This window comes from Poecile atricapillus, chromosome 20 (genome assembly GCF_030490865.1).
Source record: "Poecile atricapillus isolate bPoeAtr1 chromosome 20, bPoeAtr1.hap1, whole genome shotgun sequence".
NCBI lineage: Eukaryota > Metazoa > Chordata > Aves > Passeriformes > Paridae > Poecile > Poecile atricapillus.
The window spans coordinates 6467241-6492320 of NC_081268.1; the positions used below are offsets into that span (position 1 = coordinate 6467241).

The window sequence follows — 25080 nt, forward strand, 5'->3', positions numbered from 1 at the left end:
TCTGCAACAGACCACAGACCTTCTTCACTGGACTTGTCTCCTTCACAGTTCTAGAGTAAACACCCAGTAACTATTCCTTTTACAATAATACTGTCTTAAATCACAGCCCTTCTTCTGTTAGTTATGATACAGATTTATAAATAGCCTGAGCAGCTCTAAACACTGAACAGGCTTAGTTTCTCCTGAAGGAATATACATCATTTTACACAGATAAAGAATATACAGACCCCATGCTCTGGGGAGTCAAATCACTTGTGCTGAAGAACTCACACAACTCGTGCCATTTGAATGAAAGTTCAAAATTCAGCTTCCCCTGGGGACTCACAGGAAAGCACTGATTGTGCTGTGTGTCCCTTTTTTCATTTGTATTTGGAAATACCAAGATATGAACCATTAAAAAAAAACAGCCCACACATTATCTGCCTTTGGCAGTAGAAGAGAAGCTCTTGGCTATGCTGCTGTAAAGTTTCACCAACTTGGACGTGAAGAAATGAACCATCTCTCATGTTGAACAGACACAAATGTGTGTTTCTCTGCTTGCATCTCGGCAGGTGACAGGGTGGCAGCTCATGCTGTTTCAGGCAGCAGCACAAACTCCTGTGTTGGATCACACAGCTCCAATGATCAGGTCCCTTTAATCTCCCCTGTGGTTTCCCTCAAAACTCCACTGTTGACAGCACCCATCCTAAGAACAGGGAGTTCTTGCCTGAAGGCAGATTCACTTGCAGGATATCCACATGCAGTTCACATGGCATAAACTTCCACACCCAGATTTGTTTTGCTTCTGCTTCAGGGAGCTCTCTCCTCCCTCCGTGTTCTGTTTTCTCCTTAGTATCAGGGCTATGGCTTCAAGCCAGGGCCAGGTACTACCACACTTGCTGCTGTATGTCCCAGGACCTCAAACATGGACCATGGGCTCTTAGTTTCCACTCATCTCCTGCAACACTTACCAAAATGGGAGAAGAGGAAAGTTCAGGGATGGAGAACTAGAACCCCTAAAGCCCAGAAATTCAAAATGAAGCATGTTTATTAAGTGGTTTCCTTTTACTTATTTCTCCCATTTCTTAAAATAAATAAAACCTTCAGACACATACAAGTGAAACACATCATCCTTCAAAGTGCAGTTACATTTCCACCCCACTCCCAAGAATCACATAAAGCTTTGTCAAGTAACCAAAAGACTCCTCAAGGTTCCCATCAGTCCCTTCCCCTGGCAATGAGAACAGGCTGTGCTGCCCAGGAGCCGCTTGCAGGGGTCCTGTTCTGAAATACAGGTGCAAGAGGCAGGGCTACAGCAGGAAGGGGGAGTTCAGGATACGTAGTATGAAAACAAACCCAAGCTGCTGAGAGTCCAAAGAGTCCATTACCAGAACAGTTAGTCACTTTGGGAGCCCTGGAAGAACTGGGCTGACAGGCATGAGTGATGGATCAGAACCATGTGAAGCTCCTGTGGCAGCAGAGTCTGGGACAAGGGATTAAGTAATTTTGCCAAAAGTCATGGACTCCCTTTGCCTCCAGTCTGGGCCTAGCCTAGGTGATGTGGCAGCACCAGCTGTCTCCCAAGATGAGTTAAGAGTCTGCCTGTACTCCAAGCACAGCAAGTAACAGAACAAAGAGAAAGAGAAGATGAGGTCTGATGCTTGAAATCCATTTGATACAATCTCTCTTTACTGATGTCTTTAGGAACCTGTTCTCACCAAGGGCACTGAGCAGAGGTATGGGCATGTACAAGTCCATCAAGTCCTTTCAGGCCCACAGAAAGCTGCTGTCAGTAAGACATAGCACCACTTAAACTACCATGATTTTGACCTCATCGTTCTCATCAGCACGGTAGAAGAAGGGAATGCATGGGTTTTCCAGCAGGGAGCCCAGCCTCTCCTGAGGGTTCTGGATTTCTCTGAGAAGCTGCATTATTTGCTTTGCTGTGGGGTCCTCTTGGTTTGGCTGAGCAGCTTTGCTGTCAGCAGGGGGGAAACCGGATTGATGAACAGCAGCCTCTTGTTCTGCTTCATCTGACAGATTCACCTCTCGTAACCCTGCAAGGAGCACAGACAAGGTGGGCAGGTAACTCCTCCCGTCCACATACAAGGCTGAGAGCAGGGGCTGTTCCCCTGCACAGAGCTTGTCCTGGCTGCAGCTCACCTGCTCCATCAGTGGCGTTCAGCTCAATGCGCCTTTCTGCTGGAAGCACACCTTCAGTCTGGCTCGCCAACAACTCTGGGTTCTGAGCAGCTGCTACATACTTGCTGTACCATTCATTTCTTTCCCTGACCAGGCGCATCACTAAGTCCTGCAGTTCCAGTAGTTTCATCTGTCCCAAAGTAAAAGAAAGTCCATGAAACATGCACACAAATACCATTGTGGTTTGCAGTCCTACTCCTGTCACCAAATTAGCAAATGAACAAAGGTTTGCACTGCCCCAGGCCCACCCTGCTTGGAGTAGTACTACAGAAAAGAGTCCTTGCCTTCATCTCTTCCTTGTCCTGGGCCAACCTGCTGATATACTCTTCTTTCTCCTGGTGCCGCTGTTTGAGGATAGCCCTTTGACTCTGGTACAGTGCAATGTACTCCCCTGGAACACAAGAGAAGCCTCAGGAGTATCTGCAAGATTGGGGTATGAACCCTATAGTGAGGTATGAGGCATGAGGACCCAGGAAATCCAGCCCTAGAGACCTAGCCCAGTTAGGCAGCAGTTGGAGACATGGAAGTCTTGGTAGTTTGAGGGCTCCAGCTCCTAAAGCTGTTTGGGGACCTTCTACTCCCCACATAAATAAAGCACTAAGCGAGCTCTAGCCTGTGCTGGTGCTGCCTAGACATACCAATGGTGTCAGTCTCTCCAGACAGCTGGATGCAGCGGTGCTCCAGCTCCTCCAGACGCTCCTTCAGATCTGCCTTCTCACGCATCAGCTCTGTGAAACGCAGCTGTAGACATAAAGTGGGGTCAGTCACCTGGGCTCTCACACACAGATAACACCCATGCTAAAGATAACACCCCCATGACACTGGTCTGAGCCTGAGGAACAAATCCTGCTCCTTTACAACCAAGCAGTGAGCAAGCTTTTTAGGATGGAGCATCTTTCTATGGAATATCTGCTGCTTATTCCGCTACAATCTGTTGTGTTGTGTTTGTCTGACACTGGATCCTAGTCTGGCTGAGAAGTGTAATAGGGCTGAAACAACATGAGATGCTTTGCTTACCTGTAGCTTATCCATGGCAGTTTTCAAAGCCTCGTGAACCTCCACTGGAACAGTATCCATAATGGAGCCTGGAAGGGATGTGTGCAATTTACAGTTTCTCCTGGGGCAGGATGCACTCACAGACCCAAAGGTCATTCTCAGAGCAGCCATGGCCAGCTGGCCCAGCACCTCATGGTCACACTGTCCCCAAACTTGCTGAGACTTTACCTGCATCCATCGTGACATGATGTTGCTGCTCCTGCCTAAGCGCTGTGATTTGCTGCAGGAGGGTTCTGCATTGTTGCTTCTGAGCAGCCAGCTGCTTCCTCAGATCTTCTCGTTCCTGTTCCACTTGGGACATGGCAGAGGTCACAAAAGTGACCTAAGAAGAATTTCAGAGTATGGACATTAGTGCTTCCCCTGTGTTCAGCAGGATCTATGGTGCATCTCAGGACAGAGTAACAGTCTACCCCATTTTATTTATGAGTGTGAAACCAAATAACTGTGTGACTGCCCTGGAACTAAGCCAGGTAGCAGCTACTGCCTCTTCTCATTCCCAATTAGTGCAGGTTAAAACCTGGGCCCCTTGAGAACTGTTTGACTGCAGTATTATGACTGTACTTGCAGATAAATCTTGTAGATATTTGACACCCTTTCCAAGTTGCCTTCCAAACAAGAGAACATCATCATCAAAGCCCCATTAAAGAGCTGCTCTGCCAGCTGAGCTGTCATCATAAGGAAACCAATGCCAGATTTCCAACCTGTCTTGCAAGAATGCTGCAGAAGTCTTGGTTTTGCTGCTATGCACGAGGAACTGTTGCACTTCCCTCATGATTGCACTCAGCTGGTAAGATAACAGCTGATAAACCTCTCTTCAATTTAACTGGTTTCCTTTTCCAGATACTTGTTAAGAACTAAAACCAAAGGCTTTTCTACCCATTAAGACTCACCATTTCTTCATGGCTTTCAAACTTCTCTGGGATCACAAGAGAAGGTTTTTGGATTTCTTCAGTCATTGCTTCATCGCCTTCTGTAAAAGAAGGAAGGTGAACAAGGAGGCAATGCTGCAGAGAACCCAGCTCTGCCTTCTCTTTGATGCAGCCACTCACCTTCCAGTTGGTGCAAAATCCTGCCATCCATTTCTGCTGCCAGCTGACTGATCTGGGCCTGCAGCTCTTTGTTTTCCTTGGCTACAGCTTCTAGGCTTTCCTGCAAGAGATAAACAGAAGATCACAAAAACCTGCACAAGCCAGACTGCAAACAGTCACTCCATCTTCAGACAGTAGCACCACGCACACAAACACACAAGCAGTGCTTTTAGCTCCAGACAGGTACCACTTGTCTGTAGAGCACAGGGTGTAATCACAGCATCACAGAACAGCCCAGGTGGAAGGGACTGGCCAAATCTCACTGATTACCTCCCATCTTTCCACTTGTCCCTTTTTACTGTTACCTTCGTCTGCTGCAGCTCTTTCAGGTGCATTTCCACTGTCACCTTCCCCTGGACCTCCTCGTGCTGCAGGCGATCCATGAGCTGTGTCTGAAGCAGGAACTGCTTGTGCAGCTCATCCTTCTCAGCAGCGAGCTGCTGGAAGGCCAGGGTGTACTGCTGCAGGTGGCTGTAGCACTGGTCCCGCTGCTCCTGCAGGCCACGGGCCTCCTGTGTCTTCAGCTCCAGCTGAGAGAACAAGATCAAACCACCACATCAAACCCTTTCTGCCAGAAAAGCTGATCTGTGTGACAAGATCCAAATTGTCAATGTTGCCCCAAAGCCACCAACCAGGCAGACAGCCACCATCTGCCCCCACATGCTGGTACCCCACATCAGGCAGCAGATGATAAGGGAAGGCTTCCAGCCAGATCTTTACAATACCCATTTCCATCCTTCCATCAGTGTCTGGGAAGTTGCCAGCAATTTGCACAATCCAGGCCTGCCATCCCACTGCTGGTCCTCACCGTCTCTTTGAGCTCTGCCAGGTCCTCCTGCAGCTGCCCAAGCTTCTTGGCCAGCTCTTTCTTCACGTGTTGCTCTGACTGTAGGGCACTTGTAACCTCCATGTTTTCATTTGTCTGCAAGACAAACACAACTGTGTAAGGAAACTGCCCCAGCCACCATGAAACAGGCTCTCAATAAACCATGTTAGTTCCCAGTACAACAGGGTGCCATCCCTTGTGTTTTTCTGGACTGTAACTGAAGGCCATAAATTGACTGTTTAGGACAGTAAATACCTTACAGAACAGTTCACAAGATGGGAGAAGAGCAAGGAAAGAGCCAGGGGAATCAGTGCTGGGACAGTGCCAAGAAGAGGCCTGGCACATAATGCAGCCTGTCAGCTCCAAAGCAGATGGGTGGTATGAATATCCCAAAGAGAGCCACAGACATTCAAAACCAAGGAGTTCAAAAAGGACTAAAGAAAAACCAAACAGCTAGACCATGTGTCAGTCTGCTAGGGCCCCAGAGAGGAAGGTATTACACTGGAAGAAGCAAAGCAAGAGTAAGGATTCAGTTCCAGGATGGGTAAGAATGACAGCAGCAGGAGAGAATGCTATTGAGAACTTCCTCATAGGCAAATACAAGGGAACAGGAAATGGGTATCTTCAGGTGAAAGGGCAGGAGGAATACCCGGGGACAGAAACAGACTGACTGCTAGGGGATGAGAAGGAAAAGAAAACAGTTCTGGACAAAGATACTGGTTCATATACACTATGTATCAAAGGATGGAGCAGCCACAAACTCAGAGGGTAAGCGAGGGATAATGCTGCTGCCAGTTTTTCACGTCTGCACTACGAAAGGATTGCACCAGCGAGGGAAGCAAAGGGAAAAGATGCATGGAAGAGACCTACCAGCTTGACAAACCCATTCTGCAGCTCAGCCAGCTGCTCCTTCAGATCCCGGTTCTGGCTCAGTGCCCTACTGATTGTGGCCTTGTCACTCTGCATGTCCTCCAGGATCTGCTGCCTGTCCACAGCCTCCTCATTGTAGCGCTCCACAGCCTTTTCCAGCTCCAGCAGCCGCTCCTCCTGCTCTCTGTTGAGGTGGCTCAGCTGCTCGTTGTCACGGACCTGGGCCTGGTACTGCCCGTGCAGCTCCTCCTTCTCCTGCTGCAGCCGCTGGATCTCCTCCTGCAGACTGAGCTCAGCTGCTGTGGGCCCTGGCAGTGAGGGAGGCTCAATATCCATGGGCTTCACTGCTGAGGAAATGCGATCAGAAGGGGCTCAGTCACAGGGAAAATGGCTGGGTGAGACACATTCCTGCTGGATACACAAAGCACACCCCAGCCCGTGGGGCTCTGTGACCCAGAAGGGATCACCAGCTGCAGTATCCAACCCTCAGTGCACAGCACTGAGAGGAACAAAGAGCAAACCTACCCCAAACCCAAGCATTGCTTGTTGCTGTCTGCTGCTGACTTCCTCACAACCCTAGCAGGAGCCTCCTGCCTTCCCAAATACCTGGGCCAGAGAGACTAACAGTACAGTCAGGCCAATACTACAGACATAACCAGGCTGCTGGTCCATTCATAGCAGGACTTCAGTTGCTGTTTCCCAGGAGAAGGGGGTTCTTGGGGTCACCTGGTCTTCATCTGCCTTCCCAGCATCAGACCAACTTGCACCTCCTGTGCAGAAGCATCTGTACAGCAGGACAGTTATCCAGCTCCACTCTGCAGTGGGAAGCCCCACTTTAGAAGCCCTACCTGATGTGCTCAACAGCTCTGTAACATTGTCTTCCAGCTCCTGAATTCTGGCCATGTGTTTCTCCTTCTCCTCTGCCATTGTGTGGACCTGCAAGGCCACACAAATGAAAATTACAACAACATTCATGAGGTATTTCTTGCTGCCTGTGTTTGTCCAGAGCTGGGATGCTGCCCCCAGGGTTACCTGCTCAGAGAGCTGCTGCACCCGCTGTTGCCAAGCGCTCCCCTCCTCCCTCAGTTTCTCCACATACTGATCTCTTTCTGCCTGCAGCTGGTGAAGTGACTCTGAGAGCTGTTCAAAACAAAATCAAACAACATCATATCGGCTAAATAAATTTGGTTTAAGGGATAAAACTTGAAGAAATCAGTGATAGCACAAAGCTCAGACTACATTTTTCTGTCACACAAGTTTCCTTAAAGACATCAAAGATTTGGATATTTCATACAACCTCTTACCTGAGCTACCTGGGTTTCCAGGCTTGCCCTCTCCTCCAGAGCCATCTGCAGCTGCTGGTTTGCATCCAGACTCCCTCCCTGGCTTGAGAACTGTTAAAAAATCAGAAAGTTAAGGCAAAATGTTAATATTCATTTCCTGCACAGCCTTTTCCTTGAGAGTAACCTGCCACATGATCTATAGTTCTTTAAAGTGCTCCAACTCATAGTGAAGTTCAGTGTGAAAAAAAATAGGGGGATTAAAAACAAAAAGCTGAGATTTAGTCCTGTAAAAATGGCTGAATGGGCAGCTCCTCCCTACCAATTTTAAATTTACTGTTTTTTTAATTAAGAAAATAGGATTCAATCAAACTTTGGCACAGAAATTTTGTGCCTTTCCAGAGTCTGCATTATACAGCCATATCAGATGGTATAAAAGCCTGTGACCTTAAAAGTTGTCAGACATGTCAGGAATTTAAAGCCAGTGTCTGGAGCATGTCAGTTGACTGAGCAGCAAGGCTGGTTCATCTGAGGCACAGCACTTTTCCCAGAAGAGAAGCAGTTGGCTTAATTTCAAGGGTAACTTAAGACACAGTCTAGGAATAAAAAAAAAAAAGAGTATTTTCTTCCCTCCAGGCTCAGGGTCACACCAAGCTTGCTCTCTGACCTGCTAACAGTTGGCTCCATGCATTCTTTCCCCAGCTGACTTCAAGCTGCCACTGTCCAATTGACCATATTCCTCTGGTGGGTATAAACACCAGCCTATTCAGCTGATTACTCAGTGAGACTGCACAACTAAATAACCAAAATCCTGAACAGTTACAATCAGAAAAGTTACTGTATTTCCACATTTCACCCTCTCTCATAGTACAACAGTTTTAGCAGACTAATGTCACATTGCTTTTCTATCAGTGGGTGCTTTTCAGTTAATTTACAGCTCCAACACCTTAGAGTACAAACTTTCTGTTCCCTTGAGGCCTTACTGAAAGCTTTTTTCTAGAAGGATGTCTTGATGAGATTTCATGCCTTCCTTTAAAGCCAAGAGTTAAGTTTTGCCCCCTCTCTCAGAAGGAAGTGTGGCAGTGTCGTCAGTGTCCCCTGCCCTCACCTGTTGAATCATCAGTTCAGCCATTTCCAATTTCTTCTGCAAATCTTCCACATCCAACTTCATAGCTGAGTTCTGCGACACCAGGGAGTGAACTTTCTCTGACAGCTCTGAATTCTGCTGTTTTATTTCCTCACTACTTTTGCTAGAACAAACAAAAAATTAAAGTGGCTCTGGATCTGCTGATTTCCAGATCATAAATATACAAACCTGTGCTTCCAGTCAACTAGAAGCACAGAAACATCACATCTAGTGATTACTTTTTTTTTTTTTTTTTTAAACTTAATATCCAGCCTCCCAAATCACCACCTGTGGTCTTTGCCTCTTGTTGTTTTGGGACTCTTCTGCAATAATGAGTAGAAAGGACTTACCTTCGTTTGTACAGTTCCAGTTTCAGGTTGTCTCGCTCCTTCACTAACTCTTTATTATGCTGGAGAAAAAGGAAATTATTGATTAATCTATAGACTTCATCCAAACAAATAATGTATTAAAAAATACTTTATTTCACCTTTAACAGATCAGCTAAAACAGAAAAGGTCATAACTTCAGCAAAAGCTCAGGAGAGGTTTGCTTAGAACCTCCTGAATTTTCCAGGAATTAGTCTGCTCAGTCTATTAAGACATTACTGAAGTGTGTGTTTGATGGAGATTTCTGGGACAAGGTGTCTCTCTTGTGTGGAGCTGCCAGACTAATGAATGAGGGGCCAGATCTGAAGACACCAACTGGACCATATGATTAGTCACAGAAACTTGAATGAAGTTTGCCTTGATGATGGGGAATACAGGGCTTTAAAAGGTTAATTAACAATTAACAAGGTTAATTTCTACCTCTTCTCCAAGCAGGGACTGCAGACTTTGCAGCAGTGTAGTAATAAGCAAACAGCCAAAGGCAGAGCTGCTGGTTAAGCATAAACAGAGGTGACTCTTACCTTCTCTGACTGCTTTTGCTGCATGGAGATGGAGGACAAAGTGCGCTCCAGCTCTGAGACTCGCTGGCGAGAGGAATGTAAACGGGCAGCAAGGCTTTCAGCTTCTCCTGGACAAGTCAGAGCACAGTCAGTTGGGGCTAGACCACAAAGAGCATTTTGGAACTGGCTGAACAGCACTTTCTACTTTGTCAACAAGCTCTTGAGGCAGCACAGAACTTTGTAAATCAGCAGAGCTGGCTCCACTCCTGGCTCTACAGGTGATTCAATAACAGCCCTGGGAGCACAGCTCTCTCTAACTACCAGCAACACTTTTAGAGGGAGATGATGAAACTTCCTTTACAAAACAATACACATTATGTTGTTTGGTTGTTTTTTTTTTCCTATCAGAATAAATTGCTCAAATGTAGTTCAGAATAAAAGGACCGGCTAAAACCTAGATTAACATGACAGCTGTGTGGGAGGCAGGGCAGGAAAGGGAAATCAAGTTTTAAAAGAATTAGAAAGGAATGGTCTGGGGTAGTCACCAGGCCCAACAGAGCTGACAAGGCTTTAGTGATGCACAAAAGAACCTCAACTGCCATAAGACCAACATGCTCCCACTTGGGGGCAGCTACAATGACCGCAGCAGTGCCAAAGGCTGCTCATGGAGGGGTCAGGGAGTGCTGTGAGCTGGCTGCCAGCAACTGCTGTGCTTGTGATTTGAATCCACAGTTCAACCACCAGCTTGAGCTGCAAAGACAGTCACATACCTGATTTCTGCCGTGCAGCTTGCTGAGTATGGCCAAGGGCTGTCTGCAACTCAGACTTCTCAGAAACAAGAATTCCAATAGTCTGGATATGAACCTTAGGGAAAGGAAAATCAGCTCAGCACAAAACTTTACTTGACACTGCAACATCACTGTTATCACAAAAGGACAATTCAGTAAAGAGCTCTTGCAGTTAATTACAGTCTGGCTGACACTTGCAGTTTTGCTGAAGGAATGGACTTCTGCCTTCCAGGATAAGGACTATGAGTGCTCAATAATCCACAAAACAGCAGAAGTCAGGTATATTACTGTAAGGGAGGCTCTGCCTTACCTGTAACTGTTCCCTCAGTGCTGCTTGCTCTTTAGAAAATTTCTGTTCAAACTCCTTCTTTTCCTGTAGAAACAAATAATGCTGGGTCAGCAAAAACATGCAGATAATTAACCCTTCTTTTACATCAAACTAAAAAAGCAGGAATTAATTTATACTATTTCTAGCATTTAAATGTTGCCAGTATTTTTAAAGATACACTTGATCTTCTGTTATTTGTACTACTTAATCATTTTTCCATCCCAGACCAGCAGCAACAGTACAGTAAAATCATTGCAGCATACATGTGGCAGTGTTGGAATGGAAGTTCCTGGCAAGGACCTAAACTGTAACCTCCTGCCCCCACTGCACTCCTGCAACTTGAGAACATAAATATTAGCTTTGCTCAAAATAAGACTGCTGCTTATCAGGCCCAACTTGTGAAGTCAATATATTAAATCTTATGCTACAAATAAAAGTGAATCTAACACAAGACAAGATCATGCACACTTGTGCCACAATCCATTGTGTTTTCTAGTCCTCAGAGAAACAGATACATATTTCTGTATCTATCCAAAAATAGGACACACTTTACCTTCTCCAGCTGATTCACTGCTTCTTGGTTCTGCTGTTTCTGTGGAAGAAAATTGATGCATTAATATTAAGAGAAAGTATTCTCATACTTCTGAAACACATTTTCACTTTGATGAAGTAGGATATATGCCCAGTTAATGCAAGGAGAATTTCCATTTCTGTAGAAGACTAGGAAGTTCATCTTAGCTATTACAAGTAAGAGATTTGGGACTCCCTTCACTAATACATGTGATATGTTTTTCATTGTCCAGTTCATTATTACAGCTCTCCTCCAATACCTCTGCTGAAATCCTGCTATTGTTCCTATCTGAGCATCCAGCAACTTCAGTTTAAACTTGCAATTTCCCACATCTATGCAATTAATCATAGTCAAACTGGTGTGTTACAAAAATCAGCAAAAATGTTTTCAATAAAAGATAAATACCTAAATCCCAAAGCAAAAGTCCTTTCCTTGAAGTGATTCCTTAGACCTCTATCCCAGTTAACAACTGGCCAAGTCATGCAGTGCCGCACGTACATTGGCAGGCTCCCACCAAGGTGGAATGAGACACAGCTGAAGCCAGATGCAAGGAAATAATTCTGTCCCAGCCAATTTCAGTCTTATGGGTGAAGTACTGGAGATCTGTGACTGCACAAAGTGCATCTGTAGGTGTGAAGGGGACAAAGGCTGCCCAGGCTGCCACCAAACCCTGTTTGCCCTTTGCTGCTCTTGTCTCCCTGGCAGTTTTCTCACAGATGCCTCTTAAGTAACTACATAATTAGTATTTTTTCCTATTCCCAAATGATGAATATTGGCCAAGGTGTTTCTTTATTACCACTACTACCTCAGTGCATTTTGAAACATAACTTCAGAGGGAAAGGTGATGAGGTTTTGATTTTAGCAATGCCAGCACACAACATAACCAGGAAAAGCAAAGACAAGAGCACAAATGCAGCAAAGGCCCTACAGAGCTCCAGACAAATAGAAAAAGCTGGCAAGCAATGAGAATCCTGGGTGGGCAATATACCTCTGCAGCCCAACTAGAACACAAAAAGAACAGAAGAAAAATAATCCAAAACCAAAAATGAAACAAAAAGAGGAGTGATGGGGTAGACTGGGAAATGCTGAACTTTGGGAAAAGTGTAGTTTTAGAGAGGAACAAAATGGGGGAAAGTGTTCACACAAGAAAGACTCTTTTCAGCCTGGAACAGATCCACTTAGCTGCATTTTTTGCAGTGTTAAGGCTGAAGGCTGAAAAGCAGCAGCAGGAATCCATGCAGGCCACAGGACAAAGCAGTTCATTCATTGTGCCAAGAGAAGCTGAGGATATGATCAGAAAACAGCCCCAGGCTCTCTTGGACCTATTGCTCCCACTCTGCTGATATATTTAGAACAGCATCACCACCTGCAATAACAGGTTTTCACACTGCTGCCAGCACCAGAATTCTGTATTTCAAAGATTCAGAGCAGGACCAGAAATAGCTGTTTTATGAGGATACTTATCATCCAGGGACAGTGTGAGGAGATCAACAGAGCACACTTAAATGGAAACAACAAAACTCTGTTTCTGCTTCTTCAGATGAGCCATCACACTCACAAGAAGCCTTAGGCTTCGATCCTCTCACAGGTTTTCCATCCAGCCCATTTTGTTCCATACAAAGTGCTGTGTAAGCAGCTTGCCTTGTAGCACTGTGGGGGAACCCGTAACCTTGCAGACACCCAGAGAGCGTGGAGGAGCAGCAAAGACAATGTCAAACTGGTTGGTTGGATTGTTTCTTACCAATTCCTCTATCTTTGTAACGAGCTGTTTGTTAGTTAGATTGCTGGAATCCAGGGCTACTGCCAGCTCCTGGTAACGTGTCTGACGGGCACATGCATATAGGAGAAAAAGGAAGGAGCAGAAGAGGAGAAGGGAAGGAAAAAAGCAATAATTAAAAAGGACAGAAAAATAAATCATTATCATTATTTGATATAATCAGATTCTCCAAACAAAACAAAATCTGGGGTTTGAACAAAAGCTGCTGGGATGTCAACCTATTTTATCTGTTTCTGCTGAGGCCTCATTTTGACATAAAAGTGAGTCAGAAATAAGAACTGCAGTTGCATGGAAGCCAGATTATCCCCAGTCCCCAAACTGGGAACATCTCCAATAACTGCCTCTGACTGTTGTGCTCACAGCTACCCAATTACAGCCCCAGGTGACACTACACAGTGATGTATGTGACCTGTGCATTCAGTTAGGCCTCTCTAACACTTGTGTAAGCACAGAATCCAAACAAGTGATCAACGGCAGCAAATAAGAAAAATAAAAAACATGACAGACTGAGAACAACTTACTTCCATTTCCTTAATATTTGTGGAAGAAACAGCGCTTTCTCCATTCACATATGATGTAGACTAGAAGTAAATCAAGTAAGTCAGTTTTAGTCCCCAAGGCAAATCACTATTAGGTAAGATCCCATTATAACAGTAACACTCCTTATAGCACCTGTCACTTCAAACGACCACACACAGGCACAGAAAACACTTTTCTGGCTCAGGATAGATGCTGGCTGCCCCTGTGACAGGCTGATGTGAATTATTCAGACTGACTTCATATTCTTTTCCAGTAAATCAAGAGTACATCTTTCTATGAATATGTACAATTCATTCATCCCACTCTGCTTTTTCTTCCTACTGCTGAAATCTTACATTCCTAAACCAGGATTTTTTGCACCTCAATGTTTAATTATCACATTGGTTAGTAGGATGCCTGCAGACGTCTCTGAGATTGAAGAGTGTTTCCTTGAACTGTCTGCCTAAAGTTCCACATCAAACACCTAGAGAATTAATGGGACAAATGGATGAAAAGGCATACCTGGGAAACCAGGCCATTGAGTTGTTCAGACAACTGACGGAGACCCTCTGTTGACGAGAAAGACCTGGGAACAAAGACCTGGCAATGAAAGCCTCTTCCAGAGTGCTGCCCAAATCAGCACAGCATTGGGACAGGAATGAAACTTTAATTGTTGGGATCCTGTTGCAAAGCCAACAGAGACACTCACCTATTCTCATCCAAAGCATTTTTATGATCTTCGGCTTCATTCATCTGTGGATTAAAACATAAAAAACTTACAAGCCTGTAAAAGATGGGAGTCACACTTATGAATGTGTCACTAAGACTTGATTACACCTGAGCTCATGTTCCACAGCTCCTGTAATTACTGCTTCCCAAAGGAAGATGAACTTAAAACCACCAACTCAGCCCTGGCTTACACATAATTTCTGACTGGTGTGAGTCTGGGTTTCCTGGAATAGAGAAATTCAAGTGTATCAGGCTTTATGTCTGCTGTTCCTTTTTACCAGGAAAATCAACACTTCACTGGAAAAAAACTACAACTGAATATTTAATTAGTAAAAGGAAATAAAGACTGATTGGACTGGAGACCTGTCTTATTAAGGGTACTTTCTGGTAATGAAACAGGAGAGAATGGGAAGGAAAACAGCTTTGGAAGCTGCAGGCATGCTAGTACTCCTTCTGCTCTCACAGACAGATGATGACTGCATGGAGAGTGGAGAATGTAGTATTTTTAACAGGAGAAAATCTCAACTAGTCATGTCATATTTATGAAGGCCATTTTTCTCCACACTAATGTGGCATCACTAACCAATATTAAGTTGTTCAATGGCAGTACTGATGATAAGTCACAAACCTGTGTCAGCTGCATGCTCTCAGGAGCAGGCAGAACAGAACCACAACTAGGGAGGCTGTTGCTGTTAGATAGCACAGGGACATCAGGAGCAAGCTGTTCAGCACTACGAGTGGCAACATCACTGTCAAAGTATGCCTGTCACAAAACACAGCACAGGATTACAGCCTTCATGCAAAATGAACAAACACACACACCAACACATCACCTTGTGGCCTGCCTGTGAAAACCAGACAGATGTGAACAGTCATTAAAAAACATGTGGAAGGGAACCTGTGTTCTCCCCAGAGCAAAGAGGTGGCTGCATCAGCCACAGACAAACACTGTCCCAGAGTGTGTCCTTTCATAAAGAACCAGTGTCCCACAATCCAACTCCCTTGTTTTAACACAGGGCAATAACGTCACCCAAACTCTAAATTCACACATGAGGATTCACTGCAAAAGATTCACCAAAAATCAAGTAAGGGCAAAGCCAAATATCACTCTACTTTGAAAAGCACCACCTTCAAGGTGTTACTGGGGAAAACACAGATCATGGTATGCAAATGAAGATGGAAAAGAAAAGTGACTACTTGAAAATTGGGTTAGTCAGACTCAAGTGCTCTGTCTAAAACTCGGTGAAATTTGTGGCATGCCATGACCCACCAGTTTAGAAACAGGACATTTATGAACAGGCCAGAGGGAGGGTGGCTGGGAGCAGGTGCATGTAGCCCTGCTGTAGCCATGGATCCCATGACTAGAAGAATCTAAATAGAAAAGAGAAGCGCCAAAAAATATTTCTGGACAGCAAGTTCCCATCCAGCCTCTGTGGGAGGATGGATGGCATCTGCAGCCCCCTCTACGAAGCCACATTGCACTGGACCATTTCATCTCCTTGCACAGCACTAGAGCCATAAAGGTCCAGCACTGCTCTTGTGTTTTACAGCAATTTGATTTCATCATCCAGCTCTGGTAAGTCATCACTTAAAAACACAACAAAACAAATGAGATAATCTTTCAGCATTCAGCCCCACCAACATACTGCAGCTCTCTGCAATTCCACCTGGAAAAACTCCCTTTTACTTCAGTTAGTTCCTTCTTGGCACTTCATAGGATCCAAGAAATCTCTCTCTCTCGGCATTCCCTGTTTACCTGCTCAGCACTTCACTCTCTAATCCAGCAGCAAGGTTAAAACAGCAACAGGGGAGACAGATTTAATGAAGTCAGTAAGCTGAAAGACTACAAAGGGAAAACAAGAATTTTCTGAATTTCTTTTTAGCAGGACAGGTACTGATGCTCTGAAGGAGCAATATATGTTAGGTGCTTATTAGGAAGGTCAGAAACTCCCTCACTTCTTCCATCTAAAGATTTCTTCACCTTTATCAATCACACACTCATCAATATAAACATGAGAGGTACAGGAGGAATTAATTCCCTGGTGCATCTCAAAATGATCATTTCTTCTGATCAGAACATTCTCTCTGCTAATACTTCCAAGATGCAGAAACCAGTAATGTTCCTTAACCACAAGAGCTCCTTCCTTCTTTCTTCAAAAGGAGCAGTTTTCCAATAAACTGTCAAAAACTCCAAAACTATTTGAACAATTGAATTTGTTGAAAACAGAAAGCATTAGAAGCAAAACACTTCTACAGAAATTATGCATTGTGACATTCCAATAATGTAGAATAAAAAGTCAGTAATTCTGTTCAGCTTAGCATGTAGTAGGATCCATTTGCTTTCACACAAAGGCTTCTACTTTGCTGTTTTTCCTCTGTTTCAGAGCCAAGAAAGCTGAAGTGAGAGAGAAGGGAGGGCTCTGCCTCACATGAGACACCAATGGCAGCAGCAGTTCAGCTGCCAATGATCAGCTTTTCTGCCCTATTAGCGTCAAGTTTCTAAACAGCATTTTCCTGACTCAGGATTTTTACAAGACAGCAACTGGAATGAGAAATTGTTCTTTCATTGCATATTGCAGTTAAAGATTTGTTTTCAAATAATTCCTAAAACCCCAGGCACAACAATCAAAAAATTTCTTAATAGCCAATCAGATCAAACTATCTCTGAGGAAAAGAGAAAAAAAAAAAAGAAAACAAGAATGAATAGAGCAATAAATTCTCCCTTTGCAAAACATGACTAAAGCTGCAGACATAGGTAGGCCTTCACTGCAAGGCTAAGTGTCACCTCAGCAACAGCACTGGACCACCTACCTTCATCTCACCCTCCAATGGGAAACAAGTCTCTTTCTCCAAAATTTAAGCTATTCTGAGCTTACAAGTATTAACTGAAAACTGTCCCCAGAACAGCAGTGATGTTTCAGTCACAACACAACTTTTCTGAGGCATACCCAGCACCCCAAAGCTGGCAGTGTCTCTTCACATCACTTGAGTTCTACTGGTACAGAATCTACACAACACAGTCCAGCTGGTGGAACTTTGTGTGTCAGACGTACTATTACACAAAAGAAAAAAAAAAGGAAAAAAGGATACAAAGGCAATTCAGAGGGAATTACATTCCACCTTGCAGGTTTCACTTCATCTGTCAGGTACCCCATGTGATTACTGTAGTTATGTTTATTGCTGGAGACCCACAGACATGCAGTAAATATAACAATGAGCTACTTTATGACAACTACATTGAAACAATGGTAGGGAAATAAGCTACCAAAATGATGCAAGTGAAAATGAAAAGCAGAGCTTTGGTACAACAAAACTGGAATAACATTCTGGGCTACAAAATTTAACTTCTCTGAGTTCCTATCACAGTTTGGGCCTTATTTTAAATAAACTGACTGTCTGAAAATAAATATTTTTAAAAGGGTGTTTGCTCATGTATGCTCCTGAACACTTTTCTCTTGCTTCTTGGCATACTTCCTACCCTTTCCTCTTCAGGATCTTGGGAATGTGAAGACGCTAAAGCCTGTACATGCCTGGCTTTGAAGTATCTGACTTCCTGCCTAAGCATATTTACACCCCTGGTCCTTGCCAGACTGTACATCACCTGTGCCAGCTTCATCTCCTGTCATAAAAGGAGTGGCTGGAATAACCAGCCAGTGCAGCTGTTTGCCTGGAGATGAGCAGAAACATGCCCTTCAGAAACCAAGCTCCAGGAAACAAAGCAATGACACTCAGCAGGAGAAATACATTATAAAGAAACACTACCTCTACCTAGTGCAGTTTTCCTCAGCTGTTAAATGAGTTTACTACCTCACCCCAAATTCCTGTTTTCCTCCAAGCTCAACTGTCTCAAGAAACACTTTTTAACAAGGCTCATTTTTTGACATGTTAACTTTGACACAAACCAGAAGGAAAACAAGCACTTAACAAGCAGTGGTAACAAAGAGCTCCATGTTAATAAAAACAGCAACAAAACTGAAGCAACTGACAATGGATGTGTGAGGACAAGGCTCCATCCCGGAGATGGAGCTCACTGTGAAGAGAACCCGAAGCATGCAGGAGGGAGAGCGAGTCGCTGCGAGGGACACAAGCACTGCCTCACCTTCCTCTTGTCCAATGAGGGTATGGCTACCCCATTGGAGCGGTTAAGGTCTGACACCAGCACCTTCAGAATGTTCTGAATCTACAGGAGGCGAAAGAAAAGGGGAAAGAGAAATGGCTCAGAGAAGGACAGAGAGAAAATGTCAATCCAAGGCAGCCAAGGAACCAGCCTCGTCCAGCTCGTGAGATCCACATGCCCTCAGCCCAGCAGCTCTGGGCACACCCAGGGCACCATCAGACAGACTCTGACACGAGCTGCACCGTCCAGAACAGGCAGCTGCCAACTACTGTAGCACACTTCATACAGCACCTACACCACTCAGCTCTTACCCCAGCACAACCACTTCCAGCTCCGGTCAGATTGTCCAGAAAACCAAAGAAGAGGGAGGTAGCAAATGATTTGAGAGAAAGAATGAGACACTCACATTCTCTGGAGGCTGCTGGTCATCAGTGGTGGGAGTCGCAGGTCTGCTGCCTTCTTTAGTTTTGCGTTTTTTCTTAGTTCCTGCAGTTGCTCCAGGGCTGTTCTTTTGCTGATATTCCTTCAACTGTGAACAGAAGAAGAAGAATCTGAAGAATTCTCCAAAGAGAATATGCTTTCTACAACCCAAAAAAACCCTCAAAACCTAACTTCACTAGTAAAAATACAAGTGTAAGGACAAGAGAAATGCTTTTCCATTAATTCATCCATCTGGGGGGGAAAACATGAATCAAAATAAGCACAGAGAAGGCTAAGAAAGACCAAAGAGACAGGTTTATGATAAGTGTTGTAAACATTCAACTTTTGTTTACAGCCAATGCTGTTCCTGGGAAATTATTTGATACTCCATAGTGCAGCTAAAAGGACATTGAAAGCACTGGTTTGAGGGATTTTTAGTAAGAGGGATTTATAAGAGCAGTAAGGCAAAATTAATAAAGGACATTTAATCCTGCATGCAAAGTTAAAAAGCACAGCCTGATAGTGAAATATTCCACTCCGTGAAATATTTTATGAAGGACAGTTGCAATCCCCACGCTAGACACTGCAACAACTGAGAACTAAGGGGAGAAACAATCTACAAATGATTTTTAATCGCATCCACTTCGCCCAGGAAGTGCCGGTCTGATAAGATCTAACTCGAATCCCGCCAGGTCTGCCGGCATTTCTGTGCAATTCCTGCACGCCCGAGCCCCAGAGCGGCCGGTCCCGGCAGTTGTTTATGCAAACAACGGCACCCCCGGCCCGCACACCCCGGGCAGGGCACGGCAGAGCAGCGAGGGATGGAGAAGGTCGAAAGAGGATCCCATTATTGGTAGGATTTCAAAATGGAAGCCTGAACTGCTCCAGGACACTTTCCCGTTCCCGTGACTTTGACACAGAAGCGCATCCCGCCGGGACGCAGGCAGCCGGGCCGCCCCGAGGGAAAAAATACAGAGAAAAAACAGGGGGAGAAAAAAAGGGAGGGATGGGGGAAGGATGGCGGGGGGAGACACGACACCCGCACACCAGCCCGGGTAACCCTCACAGCACCGCAGCCACCCAGGCCCGGCCTCGCCCCGGCCGCCCGCCGAGAAGGCCGGGCCGCAGCCCCGGACACCCGCAGGCTCCCGGGGCCCCACCGCGGCCGGGCCCGGAGCGAGGGGGCGGCGGCGGCCCGGTCCGCGCCCCTCGGGAGAGGCCGCGCTCGGCCCGGCCCGGGGTCCGGCCCGCGCGGGGCTCGCGGTACGCAGCCGCCCCCAGCTCCGTCGTGTCGTGTCCCGTCCTGCCCGGAGCCCCGGCTCCTCACCTTCTTCTTGGCCGCGGCCAACCGGCTCTGCCTGCTGCCGTCCGCCATGTCCGCCCCGCGCCCGGGCCACGTCAGCCCGCCAGGAGCGGCGGAGGCGGTGGCGGCTCCACCCCCGGCCGGCCCCGCTCCGCCCCGGGACACCCCGGGGTGACACAGCGGGACAGCCCGGCCCCGCCGGGACACCCCTGCCCCGGGACACCCCGGAGTGACACAGCGGGACACCCCTGCCCCGCGACACGCCGGTCCCCGCGTGACACCCGGCGCCGTCCCGCTGCTGTAGTGACCCGACAGCTCAGAGCAAATGCCGGGAGGGGTCAGCCCGGCTTCCCTCGCCTTTGCGGGGCGCGTCCCGCACACCCGCCTGGCGTTCTGCCCTGTGGTGTCCGAGCGCTGGTCCCTCGGGCAGCGCAGGCGGCGGGGTCGCTGTGTGTGATCCCAAATCCTTTGACCTTCCGAGCGCGGCAGCACCTGAGGCTCGGGCAGCCCCGGCTGTGAGACACGGCACACACAGGACACGGCTCCCTGTGCTTGCCGGGCCCGAGCGCGGCGGGACGGGGCTCCAGCGCTGTCCGAGCCTCTGGGATTCGGGGTGTCAGCCCCGGAGGGAGCTGCGATGGCCCGGCGGGACACGGGGACAAGCTGGGGCGTGGGCAGTGCTCACTTTGCGGAAGCAATATTGCGGAGGATAAAGACTGGAAGTGGCACCCGGTGCCGTGGTCTGGTTGACATGGTGGTGTTCGATCGCAGGTTGGATTCGGAGAGTTTTCATACTAGAGGTCTTTTCGAACCAAATTGATTCAGTGATTCTGTGTGAGAGACCCCGAGACCCCTTGAGCCCCCGTCGCAGCTGAGCCGCGGTGCTGAAGTGTCTCTGAAACACCAAATGTAACTACCTCGGATGCGGCCACTGGGGGACAATTGTGTCCTGCCACACCCAATGTCACCTGCAGCCTCACACGGTCGGGCCCGGCAGAGGACTACGACTCCCGGCATGTCCATCGGCAGCAGGACTACAACTCCCGCCGCGCCCCTCGGCAGCAGACTACAACTCCCGGCGTTCTCTGTGGCGGGGTGACCACGGCTCTCCGGTGTGGCGGGGGTCCCGAGCCCTCAGCGCGGAGCCCCCAGCCCTGGCCGAGCGGGTGCCGCCGAGCGCGGGCCGCAGCCCGCCCCGCCACCTGCCGCCGCGGGCCCTGCCCAGGAGGTAGGAGCCTGTTCCCTCTGCCCATCCCCTCCCGGGCCGTGTCCCCGCCGAGGCGGCGGTACCGGCCCCTGACGCGGCACCCTCTGCTTTGCCAGGGTCTCGGCTGGCGGCCGGCGGAGCGGCGCGGCCGGATTCAGGGCACCGGTGAGTCCTGCGCGGGGCTGGCCCGGGAGCCGCTCACACGTTCGCGGGGGCTCAGCCAGGCCCGGCGGGCAGTGTTTTGACTTGAGGGTGAAGGTTCTGGTTCCCCGGGTTAGTGCCGGCACCGCAGTTTGCTCTGTGTCGTGCTGGGAGTTTCTTCTAAAAGGCACATTATGATTTTTAATTATTTATTTTCACTTTGCAGTGTAACTCTTTAAAGTGCTGTCGGATATGATATGGAGCAAGCTAACATTATGTGCACTGATCCATATTCTATTTGAACCCTCCCTCCCTGCCCTGGGGATATTTTTTTTTTTCCTTTTCTATTTTCTCCTGTTTTATCCAGTGACACACACACTATTTTCCCATGAGTGCTCCAGCATCTTATCTGGAGCTGAGTTCTTGCTACATGTCTTCTGTGTTCTACAGATCCCATCTCCAAAGTCCTTCCAGCCTACTGGGGCCAGTGAAGAAGTCCTGCGGTGTGAAATCGAAGAGCTGAAACGCAAAGACCTTGCTCTAGACCAGGAAATTGCACAATTATTGTCCGAGTATGTCCTTGGCAAGTTCAGTGTCCACTGTGATGTCTTAATTATTTTTGTTTTTAAAACAAAATGTGATCCAGGAATTGGAGCTGAGAACTGACCTGTGATGCCATTGTTGGCATGGTGCAATGTTGGTTACAGTGTTGTTGTAAGTGATGGGACTTGTTAGAGACAATCTTTCCATTTCATGTGGTAAAGCAAAACAAGTTTTACTAGGAGCTTGCATAAGAGGATTTTTGCTTTAGCCTGGGTGTTCCTGAGGTAATTATGTGTTTACTGGGAACAGATAATTTTAGCCATTTGTTATTTGTTGTGAAGGACTGATATTTTCTAAGGTAAGTGTAGTGCATAGGATGGAAATGGTAGAACAACAAAGGCTGGTCCAGAACCCATTTATCATTTATCCTCAAGGATAAACAAACCTTAGCTACAGGACAAGAGGAGATGGCCACAGACTGTGCCAGGGGAACTTCAGGATGGACATCAGGAGGAATTTCTTTGCTGAAAGGGTGATGAAACATTGGAATGGGCTGGCCAAAGAGAGGATGGAGTCATGGTCCCTGGAGGTGTTCAAGATATGACTGGATATGGCACTCAGTACTCTTGTTTAGTTAAAATGGTGGTGCTTGGCCAAAGGTTAGACTTAATGATCTTGGAGGTCTTTTCCATCCTAAATGATTCTATGATTCTTATTTTTTTCCCTATATACAGGTTAGAGATACATGTCAATGGAATTTACCGCACCTACTCTTGATTCTACTTGATTCTGAGAACTTGGGTGAATTGGCTCTCAAGCTTATTCAGAGCTTTCATGCTTATGCTTTGCAGCAACTGCACTTTGCTGCGTTTTTTTTTATTCTGAGGTGCCAGGCTCGAGTATCTCCCACAGCAGCAGGAACCCTCAGTCCCTCTGTGTCATTTGTGACATGTCTGATCTTATTTACAGGGGCTACAGCCTGGAGGAACTGGACAAGCATATCTCACTTCTCCATGAGTACAATGAAATCAAAGATGCTGGGCAGATGCTCCTGGGCAAGCTAGGTAAGGAAGGGAAAGCTGTTCAAGAGTTTTTTAGTCACTGTTTTCATACAGACACAGAAAGAAGTTGATACCATGGAGGCAAAGATTGTGTTGCAGATTCTTCACTTTAAAAAAAAGCATTTGGGCAAGCAGGAGGCACAGCTGCAAAACTATTCCTGGCTATGAAGATGTGCTATGGGATAATTAGGGGAGGGAAACACCACATTTCTGACTCATCTGATCTTTGTTTAATAAAGGCAATGCTGTTTCTTTATTTCCTTTATAGCTGTTATCCGAGGGGTCACTACAAAACAGCTCTATCCTGAGTATGACCTGGAGCTCAGTGACTAGTCCTGAACCTGGAGACTGCCATGCCCTCCAAAAGTGACTGTCACTGGGCCATTACACATTGGTGTCATCCTGGTTTAGAAGAAACAGAAGGTGGAAAAGGAATCTTGGAAAAGTGATGTAGGATTTTAGATAATTTAATGTACTACTGATCAACAGGATTTTTATTTTTGTTTTTGAAAGATTGTAGTTCAGGTTGATGTTGAGCCTCTTCCATGGAGCCTTTGATTCCCTGCAGTATCCAGGGGCTGTTTGATTACAAATGGATAGAGGAAGTGAGGATATACAAATGTGCAATGTAATAGCTGCTTTGAAAGGAAAACCCTCAGAAGGGAAGGAAGAAGGAAGAAATTGTGGTGCTTTGGTGGTTTTATTTTGTTTTATTAACAAATCCAGAGAAGTCTGGGTGTTTTGCATTTTTGTACATACCTGCTCTGGTATCTGGAGGTTTTGTATCATTTCTGTAGTAAATGGTAAAATATAAAGTTGTGTTAACTGTCCACTCTGAATAAAGTAGCCTTCACATGTCAGTAATTTACTTTAAGAGCCTATAAAACATTGCATGAACTTGGGAACAAATTCTAAAACTATATTGAGACATCTATAACCTGAGTTATTAAAATGTCTTTTCTAGGAATGTGCAGGTGCAGAATCACTTTTCTTTGCTCTAAGTGCAGAGTCATGGTGGGAGTGAGCACTGTCCTGGACAGTGGAAGATGTTGGGAGCACAATGTCAGTGTTAGGGCTGAGGGTGACTGCACAGACTAAATTTGGCTGCTTTGGGCAGTTGGAAGTGATGAAGTGCTCTGCTGATTGCAGACCTATTGTTCCTTTTTCACTCAGGCTTGGTGTCCTTCTGCCCATTTTTAATTTCCAAGACCTTCTAGTCTCCACTTAGGCCCATGCTGCAGTCTGCTTGTTACTTCCAAATTTGAATCAAATTAATCTGTCTTTTTTGTGATTGGAAGCCAGAAACCAAGTACATGGCTGCTGCTGAGAACAGATAATTGGTTTTGCACTCCTGGCTCTGAATGTGGCACAGAAACATCACTAATAAGTGTCTTGTTTTGCCTCAAAAACTCTGGGGAGTGGTCTCAAGCAGGGGGACAGAAAGAGCCTGTATATTCCATGATTCATCCAAGTAAGTCTCTGTTGCTGTGCAGGATATTTCCTGTGACCTGACCAGAGTGGACTCTCAGGGGGATGGATGTTCACACTCCTCCCCAACACATACCCCTCTGCCAAGTGTGGAACACTCATGTTTTGGAATAGTTTTAATGGGAGGAAAAAAAAGTCACAAGGTGGCAAGAACTGGGAAATGCAAACTTTGTTGCTAAAGTTGCTGTTTTGGCCGGTATTTCCTGTGTAGAAGGACTGGTTCAGCCTGGAGTGTTCCAACCAAAATGTTCCTCTATCACTGACACACGCAACTGGAAATTGTTTTTGCAATAGGAAGTATATACGGAAATTCTTCAGTTTGTGTGAGATGTGAGCTGAGAGGATGAAGTGTAGTCGATTACGAAAGTTACTGAACGTTGTTCAAGCAGTGAGAAATCCATGTTTTCTTCCCCACTATGTAGGAGCACTGGGGTTCAAACTTGGCAGCTGTAGCTGTGCAAGTGTCCTGCTTGCGGCTGCAGGGCTGGGTTTACGCTTCAGGTAGCACTGGGCAAGTGTCCGGGGAAGGTCCCCTGATCCAAGTCCCTTGTCCATGGAGGATGAGAACAACCCAAGGACAGGGCACAGAGTACTTGGGGAATCCCTGCTGCTAGCACGATGGCTTTGCCAGGTGGTGGCAGCTGCGTTCCACATTCCAGGGCTGTTGTGGCTACTCTGTGCAGCCCAGAGGAAGCCAGAACTGAAAGATTCCAGGGACTAAGTTAAGGACTCCAGGGATGCTTCGGGACAGGACTGCATGCTGCCACTGAGGCAC

At 46.5% G+C, this 25080-nt stretch overlaps 2 protein-coding genes across 8 annotated transcripts; one reads left to right on the forward strand and one right to left on the reverse strand.

Annotated features, from left to right (window-relative positions):
- Positions 1–1009: 1009 nt before the first annotated feature.
- On the reverse strand, positions 1010–20045 carry GOLGA2 (golgin A2). Of its 7 annotated transcripts, none has more exons than XM_058853807.1 (28): positions 19890–20045; positions 18549–18671; positions 18125–18205; positions 14654–14788; positions 14006–14049; positions 13819–13882; positions 13299–13358; positions 12742–12822; positions 10983–11021; positions 10412–10474; positions 10084–10177; positions 9335–9441; positions 8778–8836; positions 8410–8551; positions 7326–7415; positions 7054–7161; positions 6870–6957; positions 6022–6365; positions 5134–5247; positions 4631–4855; positions 4287–4386; positions 4128–4207; positions 3406–3559; positions 3199–3266; positions 2820–2922; positions 2466–2572; positions 2143–2311; positions 1010–2036 (listed from the first exon to the last, which is right to left on the reverse strand). In XM_058853807.1, the coding sequence occupies exons 1-28, from the start codon at positions 19935–19937 to the stop codon at positions 1789–1791; spliced, it is 3138 nt and encodes a 1045-aa protein (XP_058709790.1). In that variant the 5' UTR covers positions 19938–20045; the 3' UTR covers positions 1010–1788. The 7 variants fall into 7 exon arrangements, with proteins under 7 accessions (XP_058709790.1, XP_058709789.1, XP_058709792.1 ...); XM_058853806.1 differs by having other exon boundaries at positions 6022–6368; XM_058853809.1 differs by lacking the exon at positions 18125–18205 and having other exon boundaries at positions 6022–6368.
- Positions 19936–23685, forward strand: SWI5 (SWI5 homologous recombination repair protein). Its single transcript, XM_058853997.1, has 6 exons — positions 19936–20036; positions 20764–21093; positions 21189–21237; positions 21664–21785; positions 22726–22820; positions 23086–23685. The coding sequence occupies exons 1-6, from the start codon at positions 19936–19938 to the stop codon at positions 23148–23150; spliced, it is 762 nt and encodes a 253-aa protein (XP_058709980.1). The 3' UTR covers positions 23151–23685.
- The last annotated feature ends 1395 nt before the right edge of the window (positions 23686–25080 follow it).